The sequence below is a fragment of the Sinocyclocheilus rhinocerous genome, unplaced genomic scaffold (genome assembly GCF_001515625.1).
Source record: "Sinocyclocheilus rhinocerous isolate Xijiao unplaced genomic scaffold, SAMN03320098_v1.1 scaffold383, whole genome shotgun sequence".
Lineage (NCBI taxonomy): Eukaryota > Metazoa > Chordata > Actinopteri > Cypriniformes > Cyprinidae > Sinocyclocheilus > Sinocyclocheilus rhinocerous.
Window position 1 is genome coordinate 200,935 of NW_015643560.1, and position 16,144 is coordinate 217,078.

The following is a 16,144-nucleotide window of genomic DNA, read 5'->3' on the forward strand; positions in this document are numbered from 1 at the left end:
ACTGAAAATTACATTTGGAAATCATATGAAAAGAAAATTATTTCAGCTACTATAAACGCGTATTCTGAAATGTTTTTGTTTTTTAGTCATGAACAAATTGGTGTTGTGAACGAATTTGGTCTAAATCGTTCTTAATCACTTCTATCATGCACTAAACTCGAGGCGGGCATATGGGACATGCTTGTTTATCATGCGAGTCAACCAGGGGTCAGTTGCATAAACTTATTTAGATAAGTAGTCTTAATGTTTGACTAACTAGCAGTTAACCAAGTGGTAATCAGTCTTACTTTTCAGATTCAAATTAGACCAATATATAGGCTACCATTGTATGTAACTGAATTTAAAAAAGTTATGACCAGCCTTGAAGAAAAAAACTGGATGACTAACTTTTAAGACTAGTCTAAGTTTATGCAACTGATGCCCATACAGAATCAAAATGACGCAGTGACGTTATACTGAAACGCGTAATTTATTTAGTGAACTACTGAACAAATCTGAATGATTCTTTTTAGTGAACCGATTCAGGAGATTCGAATTAGTCGATGAATCCAAATCCTCACTACAAATTTGCATGAACAGTCAAGACTGCTCTTATTTTGTGCTCGATTTACAGCTGTATTGTGGCGACCTCTAGTGGTTATGTTGTGGTATTTTTGATCAAACTGAAAGTGATATCACACTGACATTCTGAAAAGCGCTAAAGGAAACGGTGCCACTGTATAAAAGGTTTTTAGCACTGTCGTTACAGGTACTAAAACAACACCGAACGACAGAGATATGAGCCGAATGCGTGAAGAAGTGGAGGTATAGTATTTGTGATTCGTATAAACATAGTTAAATGGCGTATGATATTTTATTGGAGACAATATGAGAGGCACGCTATTAAAGGAAGTATACTGCAGTAACTTCCTCAACAGTCATAGTGCATATTGTACGTAGTTAAAAACGGATTGATGTTTTCCTGCATGAAAGAATCAACTTCGTATTAATTTTAAGGGCCACACACGAGTCTCACTCAGTTTTATACTACGTGGTTGTTCTTTCAAATAAAGATAAATAAACGTAAATGTGTTTTTTGCTCTCTCTTGACTTAGTTGGAAAAAAGTGTCAGGCGACTGAGAGAGAGGTTTCATGGACTTGTTGAAATTGACAAGGCTGTATTGCTCATGCGACGCTATGGAAACAACCATCGTATGGTTGCAATGTGTGTCGCCCTGATGGCAGATAATGAGAGGGGTAAAGTGCAAACCTTTTCTCCTACGAACTCTCATACGTGTATTGTTTGCTGTTACTCACTCTACTATTTATGCTATTTCTATTTATTTCTTTTATATATATATATCTTTAATATGTGCTTTTTGTGTGTTTGTATCGACTGCACATCTTATTTATTTGTGTTTTTTCGTATGTAGAGCTGGACGAGGAAGACATGTCAGCTTTGAATAATGACCCTGTAGCTAAGGTATGGTGCAGGTTGACTTTATTCAGTTTATGTAAATTTATGGAAAGAGCTTGTAGGTTTATTTTGTAGCAAAAAATTATTGGGACAGGTAAGGCACATTTAAAATATATATGAATGACATTGCACTAGATTACAAAATAACAGGGATTTAGCATTTGAAGAAAGGCATTTGTTATCTAATGCAATGAAATTAAGTGTGCTTATACTTAAGTGCCCATTACTGGGGTCACTGTATAACTGTGTGTTACTCATTAACACATTTTCTGCACTCATATAGAACGTGGTTATGAAACTCAAAGCTGATGAAAAACAACAGGTAACATCCCAACCATCCGCTAACAACCTGTAAACATGATTTGTTGTGTTACATGATTTCTGAAAATGAAAGTACCAGATACTGCTGTTTACTTTACAGTTTTTAGTTGTATAATGGTGATAGTCATCAAAAATTTATAGGAAGAAAAACCCGCCAAGTCATCTGGATCCAGTGGTGCCAGTCAATCAGCACAAGTAAGAAGGAGTTTCCCTATTTGGGTGTGAATTTACAGGATAAATAAAACATCATGTTACACTGTAGTCTTATTGCATCACTCCTGTCCCACTTCAGGCACCGGCCAAGAAAAAACCCAATGATGACACTGATATAGCGGTTAGTTGCTTTGCAATGTTTGCTTGAACAATTAATTGTACCAAGGTTAATACTAAAGAACTGTATGTGTACTGTAAGCAGTGTGAACTAACATGCACAGACATGCTTACAGGAGCTCGGGGCGCGTCTACGAGTTCTGCCGTTAACAGAGGAGAACAAACGAATGTTTGACCAGGCTCAGGCAAACCAGATGCCTTCTGTCATTCATCAGTTCGCCTGTGAGTCATGTGACAGGGACTGGTGGCGACGTGTACCTCAGAGGAAAAGGGTATGACGTCTGACCACACCTTACAAGCTCAAATCACATTTGCTCTGTGCTTTCCCAAAGTTGACCATTCATCTGTGTGCACATGGCTTGTTATAGGTGTCACGTTGTCACCGATGCAAAAAGAAGTATGACCCTGTGCCAGCCAACAAAATGTGGGGTATAGCGGAGTTTAACTGTCCAAACTGCTTACGGACCTTCAAGTAAGACATTAACTTTTTTTGCATGCTGTACTGTATATTGCTGTTCTTCAGTTTTAAATGACAGTCATGGCATTGTTTTGTTTTTTTCTTCTGCATGACAAGGAGTTTTGTATTAACATTTTGTGTTTCTGTTAGGGGTTTTGGTCGAATGGATGGACGTTCCCCTTGTTACGGCTGTCGCTCAGCCATTTTCCCCACAAAGATTATACCACCCAAGAAGAGAAGCATGATGCCTGGGCCTAGAAGAAGAAATCAGCACAGCTGTCTTGCTGAAGACTGTTATAATCGAATGGGTAATTTGATGCTTTTTGACACAATGACCACTAGAGGTCTTGCTCAATCTCAAGGTGTCACAGTAGGCTTTAATTATATACAGTCTTCAGACCACCAAAATGAATCAATAAAGGTAATGTTAAAATATATTAACTTACTGCAACGCTGCAAACCACTGTATTCTTTGTATTGAGCCATAAGATCAAGATGTGATGTCTAGATCCTCTAATGGCCTGCAAACTGTAGTGAGACTACAATTCGTTAATACAATTTTAACGTTCTTTTTTTTTTTTCATTTTCAACAGCATGAAATCTAAATTTGCTCTGCTTTAAATGAGGACTTTGACTTTATTTTTGACTGATGTCACCTAAGCTGTGCAAGTTATTGGTAAATAATAGCCAAATAATAATTTAGGCACTGTGTTAGCACAGTAATTTAATGGTAGTTAACATTTTACATTCTAAATTTTACAGAAATAATAGCAAATAGACTTGAAAACGAGCTTTAGGAGGGTTCTGCTTTCAGGTCCCATTCTAGTATAGATCACCATTCTGATGGATATAATCATAACCATTAATTTTTTCCCAGTAAATATCCAGCATCATTGGGAAATACAGTGGGGTGTAAAAGTCTGAGACCACTAGTGTAAATGCTTCTGTTTTGAAATTTTCTCATTTAAAACAATAATTTCATTACAAATTATATTAGAGGAATAGTTTACCCAAAAATGAAAATTTGTGGAAAACTTACTCACCCTCAGGCCATCCAGGATATATACGAGTTTGTTTCTGCATCGGAACAGATTTGGAGAAATGTAGCATTACATCACTTGCTCTCCAATGGATCCTCTGCAGTGAATGGGTGCCGTCAGAGTTTAGCGTCCAAACAACTGATAAAAACATCACAATAATCCACAAGTAATCCAAATCTTAAATTCCATATTTTGGAATTCTGCAAACACAGATGTTCTCAGATTTCTGGACCCCACTGTGTGTCTCAGTACAGAAGTAAAAATGGGCTGTGAATGCTATTTCATGTCGATTTAACATTTTTAAAGCAGAACTGCATGAATATAAACATCTGCATGTTTGTCTTACCTAGAGCCCCATGTACCTGGTACCGAATGCGTTCACCCACATAGCAGACAGAAGAACAGGAAGCCACGTGTGGTTTACCCCAGCCCCGCTCACATCAGCAGCGGATCCACTGTCAACACCTGTCTGAGTCAGGGTAGTCTGATAGAAAGCATCAATGAGCTCATTCTAGATGACATTGAAGAAGAGTCTGATGAAGATTCTGACAGCAGCACCTGAGGCGGCAGCAAAAATCAGTTAAACGACTGACATCACTTCAGGTGTTGCTTTGAATGAACCATGATATAATTTTTGATGTAATTTCAAATAATTCACTCAAAGTAACAAATGTATTGAGGCGTATGCAGCCTGAATGAAATATGTAATGCACTGCAGGCTGTATGAACTCAGTGCAACACACACCAAACACAGAATCCAGATAAGGAATGATTGTCCATTGAATTATGGATCAATTAGTGCACACCCTGAGGTGGTAATGCTGCGGTGTGTGTATGAGAGAGTGAGCATTTGTGGTTCTCAGCCATACAAAAGATTTACTGAAGTGATATGAAACTATAATGCTGTCAACAAACCTGGAAATACTTAAAGCTGCAGTCCGTAAGTTTTGCCTCTTTGTCGCCATCTCTGTTTGAAAACCTGCAACAATATAATTTAATTTCATTCATATGTGTAAACCTTTCTGGATTACAATCCGCCATCAAAATTATACATTTAATTAATGTTTTGAGGAGTATGTGTGGCTATCAGTCACCGCACCAGGCAGTGTGGATTATTTACTGTACTTCCCAATCACAGATTCTAGCCTACGTCTTGGAATATATGACTCAAATAAGAATTTTCACTGTATATTGTCATCTGAACAAGTAAGTAACAAGTCTGCCACATTTGTTCTGACCAGCTGAGGAAAAAAGCATTACAATAAATCGCGCTACCAAAGGCGATGTAATCTAACGATCGAGGATCCTCACATGCGATCGCCTAGTAGCCGGGACAACTTCTTTATGTTTACAGACGTGACGTAATGCAAGTAAGGCAGCATGCTTGAATTTCCCACGAAAACCTACCCGTACCACTCAAATTAGAAAACATTATTATAAGCTAACCGTTGTGAATCGGGCTAAAGTAAGGCGATAGTTTTGAACACTGGCTGGTTATGTACCTGCTCAAATATTGATTTCGGATCATTTTTAACCAAAAAAAAGTTACGGACTGCAGCTTTAATAGTTGGAATGACTGTCAACCAAGCATCCAGCAGCACTGTGATATAAGGTTTATTACAGAGCTGATGTGAACAGACAAGTCCAGATTTAGTTTTTAATGTCACTTATTCTCTACGCTTGATAATTCCTTTCCTTCTTCTCTGAATTATGGTATATTATTGGTACATTTATTCGCATATTTAAATTATATTTCCCACTCACATTATCACATAATGGTCATTTTTTGTCATTGTTATGGTCTTATCAATAGATTCATAAGCCACACACAAATAATCATCTGTAACACTTTACAATAAGGGTTAATTTGATGACAATAGTTAACTACATTACTTACTATGAATTAACAATGAACAATACTTCTAAAGCAAATATTGATCTTAATTACGTTTAATCTCAGCATTTATACAGGTTTAAATTCAGAAGTTCTATCTGTTAACATTACTTAATGCACTGTGATCTAAAAGATTAAAATAACATTTTATTAACATTAACATTAGCAAAGGATTGTAAATTATGTAAAAATATACTGTTTCATTGTTACTTAATGTTACTTAATGCATTGACTAATGTTAACAAAGAAGACCTTATTGTAAAGTGTTTCGTATAGTCTTCAAATTACACATGACACCAAAGAACAGAGTATTCCAACTATTCAGTTTGATTTTTCAACTATCAAATGTCCTAGTTGTTGTTTTCCTGGGTTTACATTTCTATATAAACCTCCTTTTTGTCTGAGATAATACTTCACACACAACATAGACAAGCACTTAAGACAAAAATGCAGACCACTCCTAATGAATAAAACAGACTTGCTGTTATGTCAGCCTTACAAAACAAGCTGTCATACACACATATGGCAAACACATGGCGAACTCTAATTTTCCCAAAACTTCAGGGATATGTGCAGAGGAAATTATGCCCAAAGACAAACAATGTGTTTAACCTACTATTAATGTGTCAAAATAAAAATGATCTGGAATAAACGTGGGTTTGAGCGCAGATTAATTTGTCTTTGCAATTATATCAGAATTTTACTTAATATTGTCTTTGCATAATTACATTGACAAATAATCATATCAGATGTCGAGAGAACCTTTTGATGTATGATGAACTGTACAATGCATGAAACAAGACACCCAGCTACACCCAACACTTGTACAACCATTACAAAACCCTAAACAAAAGATACCAGATAGCACCAATATTGAACAGAAGACAAAGAATCATACTTTAACAACTAAACCTTTGTATATAGCCTGAATGAAACATGAACAACTAAGAGATCTATACATGACCAATAAAGGAAAACACACAATTTTTTGCTTAACCCAAAGAACAAAGTAGTTATAGTTTGTAAAAGTAAAATGATATGGCTGAAATTTGACACTCCAACACAGAACTAAAGTTCAAGACTCTAAATTTTTGGGTACACTATAATCACTTGGTCGAATTTTACATTTCAAACTATGCGTCCATAAATAATTATTTATTTAAAAAAATACTATCATGATAAATTGGATGTCCATGAAGAGAAAACCAAAATGGCTAAATATTTGCATTTATTGAACTCTTTATATGGGCCTACAACTTCAGTCCATTTATCAAAGTTTTAGTTGGTCACCTGTAAAAATATTCCTCTTCTAAGCAATTTTGACATTTAGCCTACTTAAAACATCTGGACGACTGTCAAGCTGTGGTCAGCCTGTGATCAAAGGTTATGTTTGCTTATTTTACATAAATGCAATGTCACTGACAGCCTGCCCATATTGAGCTAATGTCTGACATAAAGATACAGTTTGGCTTTACAATGAAATCCCAAAGTTATTATGTTACAAACTTATGAGACCCTCCCCATCTAGCCTTAAAAGACACCTTTTTGTTTTCCAAGTACATGATCACAAATGACCCACTGCATAAAAGTGCTGAACTGCCATTAAATGTGCTGTACATATAACAATCAAATAATCAATTCAAAAGAACTTTCAAACACGACCGTTTAAAAAAAAAAATCAAATACTGTCCCTAGTGGATGAGATACCTTCTCTTACTTAACATGCTTACATGACTACAGGGTTGGGGCGTGTCTTGAGGGAACAGATTTAATAACATTGCGTGTATAAATAGCTTGCAGGCACACATGTGCATTCTTCCTCTCTGCACAGCCTCAAGCTACAACATGTAAGCTCTGAAACTTTTACTTTTGTAGTGCTGTATAAACTGCAGTAGCACCATAAAAATTACTTCAAGTTGCTGCTGGAGTTCCCTAAAGGTAACCTCGTTCTTTCTTTTTTGTTTTAAATGTTTTAAAGGATTTGCCTGACAGGAGTGATTGTGCTGCTCTTTGCAGTGACTGTTGATGGAAGAGTTGGGTGAGAATCATTTTTGCTTCCCTTGCAGCAGTAAAATATCCGCACAACAAAGACTATAATCTATATATGTCCATTGCTGTGTCATGTTTAATGTATTGTGTTTGCATCTCTCAGGGACTCCAGTGAATCCAGTTACTGCACAGAGACAAAGGAATGTTTTCTGTTCGACTTGGTTTGTGCAGGAAAAGATTATGAGGTGAGATTCAAGATGTACATAAAGAAACTGAATACATAAAAAGACAAGCTCAAACACATCAACCTGGGGCCGGACTCACGAAACATGCTAAAAAAAAAAAAAGTCTTCTTAACTGCCATTTTCTTCTTATTTTTTTACCTAAGAAAAAAAAAAGAATATTTTGAATTCCCAAAAATTCTTCTTAAGAATGGTCTTATCTTTTTTTTCTTAAGATTGTTCTTAAGACAAAACTTAAGAAGAATTTAAATTCTTGAAAATCTAATTAAAAATAATCTTAAATAACTTCATAAAGTTTGGATAGCCCCAGACTTGTCTTAAATCTCAAATAATAGGCCTAATTAATGATTTAATGAGCTTATTGGGTTATTTCAAATTAATTGTTATATTTAAGCATTACAAAAACACTAGCTACATATAATACATAGTAGGACTATTAATAGGGATGTGCACGAGTTTCCTGAAGTGAGAGCAATGACTGATAATGTAAATAATGACAAGCCATGATTACATGTAACGCGACTTTTTGCTTCGAAATCAGTTACAACTCTACAAAAACGAGTCAGATGGGGAGCTCGTTTTTAATTTTAGCCTATAAATACGACATCATCTTTGGCAGTAATCAGTGCATATCCACAGGACGCGTTTACTGTAGCTGCGTGCACACACATACCGGAGGCGTTCACTCGGAAGAGAGCGCAAAAAAGAAACAGCACAAAAATGAATGAAACAGATCGCTGCAGCTTGAGACAGGCTTTTTAAAACTGTTCAAAAAATACGCGAAGCCGAGCGCCAGTCTGCGCGCTTATTATGATCATTAGGGTAATCTGCAGGAAGCGCAAAAAAACAATCATTGAAGCGTGTTTCAGTGCGTTTTCAGCCGTGTATTCAGTCAGATAAAGACTGTCATTTTCTTCTAAAGAAAAAAAAAAAAAGATGCTCTTAACTTAAGAACATATTTGAGAGCTTAAGAATTTTGCAAGAATTGCACTTAAGAACATTCTTAAGAACTTAAGAAATGTATCTTAAGAAATATCATGGTAATGAGATGAAGTGCTCTTTTCCTACAGGTACGCCACTATGATGCTGCCAAGTGGGTGACCACAGAAGCTGAATCCTATTTCTTGGAAATTGCAACTGTAAGAGCATTCAGGAAACTTTATAAATACATCACTGGAGAAAATGAGGCTGGTGAGTTTGTTTGTGGGTCAGATTTTGCCTACATTGTACCGCCGCTCCCTATACGCAGAGTACGCAGTTTGCGTAGGGCACCAACTCCCAGGGGGGCACCATCCCAGTTGACGCTTTGAATGTGCGCGTACAATGAATGACATCGCGTCGGGAGCTGACTAGCAAAATAGCTACAAAGTAAAAGCAAAGAAGTATATATTCCAAGTCAAAAAGTAAGCACACTAGAACATTTTTTAATGTTTAAAAAAAAAACTCAGATGTGTTTATCTTCTAAATTCTGCTGATGATTATTGCTCTAACAAAACACTTAATTTCAGTTTCAACTTCTTTCCGTCTCTTTCACTTCCGTTTTAGTGATTTGTGTATAGCCTATAGTGCATATTTAGGGTAACAATGCAATACATAATATCATAGTATTATTATTAATAATATGACATATCTGTAGTCAATATTGAGGGGGAAATCCTGCCCATACACAGCTAGGGAAAAAATTATAAAAGCACTGATGTTCATTTCATTTAGGCTACTGAAGTGGTAGCCATTTCTCTAAAAGAGCTTCACGGGTGGATTTGTGTGTGTTTACAACATTCCTTTCTATCCGTGTCCTTCTGGTTGCGGTTTGTGCATCTCACCCTCTGACAGGTACGATTGCTGTGCTCAGTGTTTGGGCCGCGCCCATGCTGAAGCAGCTTTTGTGGATGGTTTTGTCCATCTTGTGTGGACATGGCTATCGGCACGTTGCATTCACGCCTCACGTTCTTTTTCAAAAGACCTTGAGTCACCTTAGCTGCTTCCCGTCCTGGCCCTTCTACTTCCGGGTACGAGGCTTCGATGATGTGCACTGAAGGAGAGCAAGGAGAGGTTGCGAGAGCAGTGTCACCAGATGAATTCCCGCGAACCTCCCGTTTCTCCAATCGCATGTGTTCTCCAGTAGAGTTTCTGGGTGAGTTTGACAACCCGCCTCAGTGCGGGTTTGATCTCTCATTCAGGGCTCGCGATGAGGATGAGTTGTCTATCACAGCATCGGAGGGCAGGACTGACTAATCGGAAGCAAATTACTTGACTAAACAGGCAATTTGGAGTGCTGTGTGTCAGTCTGAGCCTGACGCTGAGATGGCAGCCGTGTTTACCCAGGCAGTAGAGAGCATCAGGCTTGAGTAGACTCCTCCACCCTGTCCTGAGCGCAATCGATTGGATGATTGGTTCTTGAAGACCAAACGCGACACTCAGCCGTGCTCCGCCCCAGTTCTTTTCTTTCCAGAAGTGCATGAGGAGCTGATGAAATCGTGGAAGGCACTTTTCTGCCATAACACGATACACCGGTTCCTCCATTCTCACCACCCTTGACGGCGATCCAGCAAAGGGATATAAGGAGGTCCCCCAGGTGGAGAGAGCGATTGCACAAAACACAGTCACCTGGAGGGGCCGTCTGAGACTCCCATCCAGAGCAAGTTACCTCGTCATCCAGTTTTTAATATCAACAATTCTTTCCGTTTGTTTTCCGAATTGGTATGTTTCATCAGGCTGCAAAGAAATATAGTGCTGAGTGTCATCAGCATAACAGTGGAAGTTTACACTGTTTCCTGATGATATCTTCCAAGGGTAACATGTAAAGCGTGAAAATTAATTGCCCTAGTATTGAGCCTTGTGGTACTCTGTACTGCACTTGTGATCGATTTGATACCTGTTCATTCACTGCTACAAATTGATGACGGCCAGATAAGTATGATTTTAACCATGCCAATGCAATTCCACTAATGCCAACAATTCCACAAATGCCGCTGACAGAGAAAGCTACACTAAAATTGTGGACAGTGCAGGTGACAATAACAGGAGAAGAAGCCATGACTCACTGTAATTGCTGAATGATTCTGACTTACCACAGCGAGAGAGAGAGAAAAGTAACCGTAGGCGTGAATGATGAGCTAACAGAATGCTAATGCACTGCACTAGTGGTTTAGTTTAAAATTGAAAAATGTCAAATTAGTTTGATAGATAATATCAGAAATATGGTGAGAATTAAGTAATATTTTAGCAGTTTAAACATCAGAGAGTGACAGAAAGATAGAGATTACAACAAAAAAACAAAGCTACATGGAGCTACAATTGCAAACCACTTAGCAGCACAGCAGACGGGAACCGGAACAACGTGTGAAAAACAAATGTGTAGTTTTTTAAAAACAAAATTATAATTTTTTTAATTATTAATGCATATAATTTAAAGTACAACAAATGGTACTAGTAGTACCATACAAATATCACATATCAAGTTTTGTGAGATTTATCCTTATAATCAAATTATAACCCTTATTTTCTAGGTGCTAAGATTGACATGACTGCTCCAGTGATCATTAAAGTCAATGATAGCGCGAGCATGTGGCAGTCATCAGTCTATGTTCTCAGCTTCCTCCTGCCCTCCAATTACCAGGCCAATCCACCCAAACCTACCGATCCATCTGTGAGTCTCATTGATATTCTCTGTGCTTTCTATTGGATTGAGAGAGGGTTTTTTTACCCTTGTTAATTCAATTTGTTTGCAGGTATACTTTACAGACACTCCGGATATGAAAGTATATGTCAAAAGCTACGGGGGTTATATGATGTCAGTTGTGGCCAGGTCGCAGGCTCAGAGTCTGAAGACATCGCTGGACAATGTACAGGCTACATATGAGACCGAGTACTACTATAATGTCGGCTATAACAGGTGCACTTAGCTTTTAGATGATCCCTCCTTTCTGCCAAAAACATTCTCTAATTTCTGTAATTCTTATGTTTTTTCTTGTGTGTGTGTTTCAGCCCAATGAAGATTATGAACAGGCACAATGAGGCATGGTATATTGTTAAGGGTGAGCCTGTGTGTCCTAAGGCTGAATAATTTCCCTGAGGTGTCTTTTAAAGGTAACGGATTCATTTAAATCTTCAAGAAACGTAAAGAAAATTTATTCTTATTATAATTAATAGGATAATGTCTAACTAGACATTTATTTGTAATTTCTTTTTCAGAGCCACAGAGAACAGAACTGCATTATTCCTGTGCTATAGTCATAGCAGGCTAAACTGTCTTACAACTTTTTTTCTAATGAGTATAGGATATATACATTTCACTGTAAGATATTATACCATAAGCACATATACTGTAAAAGGGTTGGGTTTGGTTAAGTAGACAACATAAAAAAAAAAAAATGGGGAATGTCAAAAAAAAAAAAAAGTCTCCAAGGTATGGTATTTGGTGTATAAGCATTTGTTATAAGCAGCTGTGATGAAAATAAAATAAAAACATCATTGTAATAATCTTGTGTGTGTGTGTGTGTGTGTGTAAAAACTATATAAATGTTGAAATATATTTTTATTATGTAGACATTATTAGGACATATAGAGTGACAACTGAAATTTATATCAGTTAGTTTGCATTACAAGCTATTTCCTCTTACTCTTTGGCCATATACATAAAAACATCTGCACCAAATTGCATTTTTTTTTTTTTTTGATCAGTTTGGGCCTCTGAATAAAATCGTTTTTTTGTTTGTTTGTTTGTTTGTTTCCTCCTGTGAGCTACATTTTCTCACTGTATCATACCATATGGGCCATAAAAATCTGATGTATCAAATAATAAAAAATGCAAAAAATATATAAATATATATATATATAAAATGATGCGTTTTTATGCTAACTTTCTCTTATTCACATTAATATGCAGAGACAACTATAGTTAGGTTATTTATGCTTATTTTCTCATATATTAAAAAAAGTGCTGAATTGATAAAAAAAAAGATCTTAAAGATTCAGAAGAAGAAGAAAAAAACAGTTAAATGATTCTATATGAACGACCTAACCCATATGCCTTAGCTTTTAAATGCTATCAACAGAGTAAAATTGTGCATTATAGTGCCATGTCAAGAAAACATGAGTTGTGGGTGGGATTTGGGATCTTCCTTTCAGGCTTGGTATCTACACTTCACAATTTTAAAGACTGAGAAAAAAAAAAAGAATGATGACCAAGCAGCTTGTTTGGATACTTAGTGAACAAAGTTTTTCCATATTTTCAATTTTGAATGTCATTTTTGCTCAACAATGTAAGAAGAATGATTCCACATTTTACATTTAATAGATTTTTCAATATAGACGGTGAAATAGCTAGACAGCTAATGAAATAAGTAAAAAATCGTCATCAACCATCTATTTGTATTAAAAAGAACGACCTTTGCTATTGCACACATTTTGGTTTCATTAAGAGTCAAAACAATACCGCATTTAATTTGACATAATGTGTCTTTTTCATTACTCAGGTTAATCTATCACCCTTGAACTGTTTTATGGCCTTTGACGTCAGACCCCACATCACTGTACTTACCTGCTGCCTTCATCATAACTAGACTCCTTGTTTTGTAATTGATTCCAAAGGTGCTGGAACCTCACTTATTGATAAAAAGCTATTAGTTAGCCAAACACAGTATATTATGTGTTGATGCACACATTTGAGCAATAGAGTAATCGGATTTAAATGTATAGAAATATGGAAGAATAGAAATAGGGAGGACTGTAATGAAAACTTATGTTCTGCTTCTTGGAGTTTACCGAACACTGGGGAATCACACAGGTTCTGTAGTTGGGTTGGTCTGATCAACACTAATTATAAAAGTCTCATTTGGTAGATTCATGAATGGATGCCCATGAGAGTTTCAGCATCAGATCTTTATGTGTTTATTTTCTTATGGTGAGTGCCACCCTCCATATATGCTGCTCCTGCAATGCTCATGCACCTTGCATGAATGAGGTCTTGCTTGTTGGGAAGGTGTGACAGACTCAGGTTTATTACCCTCAGCATGGAGCAAAGTCTGACTGAGGGCCTTTACACGGCACCATCTGTGAGACAGCCTGCGTCTGTTTTCCTCCGTCCTGCTCTGAGTCCTGGAGGCCTGTACAGTTATGAATGACAGCTTACGGTGACCCATGACACCCCTCTCCTATGGACAATGAACATCTCAAACTACCCCCTGGATCACCCCCGGCCCACGGCCCTCCACTCTGCCGAGTACATACAGGACCTTGCGTCACAAGAGGGGCCGTCAACATGTAAGTAGAGCTTCAGATCTGAGACACTTTAATGGCTTTAGCAATAGCATTAATTGCTAATGTAATACATTTGGCGATAGTAAACTTTTAGTCATTAATTCGATTTTCCATTAGAATTAATCAGATTGTTTAGGTATACTGAAAATCTTGTTATATGATTTTATTGTGCTGAACAGTTCAGTCATGTTTAGTACACGTACTGAAGACCTGATCATTTAAGGAAAGATTTGTTATCATTTCATTCAATAGACAATTGCTTCAGCAAATCTAAAAAAAAAAAAAAAAACATTTAGTCAGAGTATTTTTCAGTAGTCAGTTTATTTATCTTTTGTCTGCTGAAAATATCTAACTATAAGGATTATGCAAGCCCTATATCTCAGTGTTTAATCAATCGAGTGATACGAGACTAAGCCTATTTGAGATATAATAGACTGCCCTGACCATTTATCAGAGAGACTTGTCATAAAATTGTTCAACCATACACCCCTCTCCTAGACAATCATCTTACTGTAGGCTTCTTGATTTTTATTTGCGGTTTCCTGAAGGTGACAAGTAAGAGTTATTTTAAGAAAGAAAGTTGACAAAAGGACCATTAACACTTTACAATGAATTTGATATCCCATAGCTCAGGAGTTAAAGCCAGACCCAGACGGTAGGGCAACTCAAGAAGAGGGCTGTCCTGTGTGTGGTGACAGGGTGTCAGGATATCACTACGGGCTACTCACCTGTGAGAGCTGTAAGGTAAGTGTACCACCAGGCAGACAGTAACAAGAACACATTAGTAGCTTTCATTTAAAAAATAAAATCCACACCCTGGTCATTCTTAAGCACTAAAGACAAAAATTCTCACCAGGGCTTTTTTAAGCGCTCTGTACAGAACAACAAGCGCTATTCGTGTGCAGACGCACAGTGCTGCCCCATGGACCCAGCCCAGAGGAAACGATGCCCTTACTGCCGCTTTCAGAAATGTCTAGCTGTTGGCATGAATAAAGAAGGTATGCCTGCACTGTAAATAGGTTGCTGTAAATTTTACAGTAATTTACTGGCAGCTGGATGCCAGTAATTTACTGTAAAAATGTCAATTTCAGTCATTTTGACAGTCAAAGTTGGATTGCTCTCCGATGAGAAACAGCAGCATGGGATTCAGGCTGCACCCTCTTTCCAAAATTCCAGCTGATCTGTGACTTTCAATGCATTTGGTGCCACAAATGTTGACCGTCTGAATGAACCTGCAAGCACAAGAAAAAAAAAAACATTATTTATCAAAGCAGTGTTTACAGAATTTGCCTTGACTGTCAAACTTGTTGGTGCTTGTACATATTATAGTATAATACTGTTCAAATTACAAAAATCAGTTACAGTGTGCAAACTCAAACAATGAGTCCATGCTCATTAAGTTTGGTAGATATTCTTTCAGGGCCCGTATACGGTTATCCCAACTTCATATTTTCCTTTGATTATATCCTTGTTTTCATTAACCAATTCGGCAAGAAGTAACAGCTGTTCTTGTGTCCAGTTTGGTTTTGTTTTTTGTTTGCATGTCTTACTATCAGCCATGATTATTTTACTCTGTTAATTAAAAGGATGTTTATATGCATATTCACTCATTTTTTACAAGAAGCATACAAGGCTGACAATTAGCTGAATATATATCAGATATATGAGTTTATGAAGTTATAGAGGAGCCTGAAGTGCTTCTCAGAGAAATGGAGCAAATCATATATATATATCTCAGTGGCGTTCCGTCCATATAAGCTGCGAATGCTCCGCATACCCAGGCCATTTCAGAGAATAAGTTCAGGGGATAATTCATATAAACATGATTATAAGTTGATCCCTTGTCATTTGAAATTTAACTTACAGCTTAAAGAGTTAGGAATAAGTATGAAAAGTTATTTGCCAAACGGCAGTAATTTTCTTTAAATCTACCAGTTGCGGTTGCTTCCGGGTGAGCTGATTCTCCGCAGCTTTCTCGCCTCTGCTCTGTTGCTATGACTCGTCAGGATTGTAGCGCGTTCTCAGTGTTTTGCTTGTCTGCGGCTGATTTCATGCGCGAGGTAAGCAGTCCGTGAAGCACTCGCCCAAGCGGAAAAATACACTGTTGATGTCAGATCTCGCTTGCCTAAAATCACATTGTGTTTGATGCAAAAC

The 16,144-nt window shown here is 37.2% G+C and overlaps 3 protein-coding genes across 3 annotated transcripts in view; all 3 read left to right on the top strand.

Annotated features, from left to right (window-relative positions):
- Nucleotides 1-683: 683 nt before the first annotated feature.
- On the top strand, nucleotides 684-4,564 carry shfl (shiftless antiviral inhibitor of ribosomal frameshifting). Its single transcript, XM_016574801.1, has 10 exons — nucleotides 684-804; nucleotides 1,095-1,236; nucleotides 1,413-1,462; nucleotides 1,740-1,778; nucleotides 1,919-1,972; nucleotides 2,070-2,111; nucleotides 2,224-2,379; nucleotides 2,476-2,579; nucleotides 2,715-2,872; nucleotides 3,955-4,564. The coding sequence occupies exons 1-10, from the start codon at nucleotides 778-780 to the stop codon at nucleotides 4,164-4,166; spliced, it is 984 nt and encodes a 327-aa protein (XP_016430287.1). The 5' UTR covers nucleotides 684-777; the 3' UTR covers nucleotides 4,167-4,564.
- Nucleotides 4,565-7,267: 2,703 nt separating this feature from the next.
- On the top strand, nucleotides 7,268-12,208 carry LOC107757348 (heme-binding protein 2-like). Its single transcript, XM_016574788.1, has 8 exons — nucleotides 7,268-7,345; nucleotides 7,477-7,536; nucleotides 7,651-7,732; nucleotides 8,800-8,920; nucleotides 11,239-11,378; nucleotides 11,461-11,624; nucleotides 11,717-11,818; nucleotides 11,924-12,208. Exons 1-7 carry the CDS (start codon nucleotides 7,305-7,307, stop codon nucleotides 11,793-11,795), a joined length of 687 nt encoding a protein of 228 aa, XP_016430274.1. The 5' UTR covers nucleotides 7,268-7,304; the 3' UTR covers nucleotides 11,796-11,818; nucleotides 11,924-12,208.
- A 1,581-nt stretch (nucleotides 12,209-13,789) lies between these two features.
- LOC107757363 (nuclear receptor subfamily 5 group A member 2-like) overlaps nucleotides 13,790-16,144 on the top strand; it is an 11,499-nt gene continuing 9,144 nt past the window's right edge. The window contains exons 1-3 of the mRNA XM_016574807.1: nucleotides 13,790-13,993; nucleotides 14,619-14,734; nucleotides 14,847-14,988. Coding sequence (XP_016430293.1) covers nucleotides 13,894-13,993; nucleotides 14,619-14,734; nucleotides 14,847-14,988 — 358 coding nt within the window. The 5' untranslated portion in view covers nucleotides 13,790-13,893. The remainder of the gene's footprint in view (nucleotides 13,994-14,618; nucleotides 14,735-14,846; nucleotides 14,989-16,144) is intronic.

Excerpts from the sequence above, each read along its gene's own strand:
- shfl (XM_016574801.1), top strand. The coding sequence starts at position 778 with ATGAGCCGAATGCGTGAAGAAGTGGAG. Across the intron at positions 1,237-1,412 it reads GATGGCAGATAATGAGAGGG|AGCTGGACGAGGAAGACATG; the intron begins GTAAAGTGCAAA and ends TTTCGTATGTAG. Across the intron at positions 2,873-3,954 it reads AGACTGTTATAATCGAATGG|AGCCCCATGTACCTGGTACC; the intron begins GTAATTTGATGC and ends TGTCTTACCTAG.
- LOC107757348 (XM_016574788.1), top strand. The coding sequence starts at position 7,305 with ATGTGCATTCTTCCTCTCTGCACAGCCTCAAGCTACAACAT. Across the intron at positions 8,921-11,238 it reads CACTGGAGAAAATGAGGCTG|GTGCTAAGATTGACATGACT; the intron begins GTGAGTTTGTTT and ends CTTATTTTCTAG. Across the intron at positions 11,625-11,716 it reads TATAATGTCGGCTATAACAG|CCCAATGAAGATTATGAACA; the intron begins GTGCACTTAGCT and ends TGTGTGTTTCAG.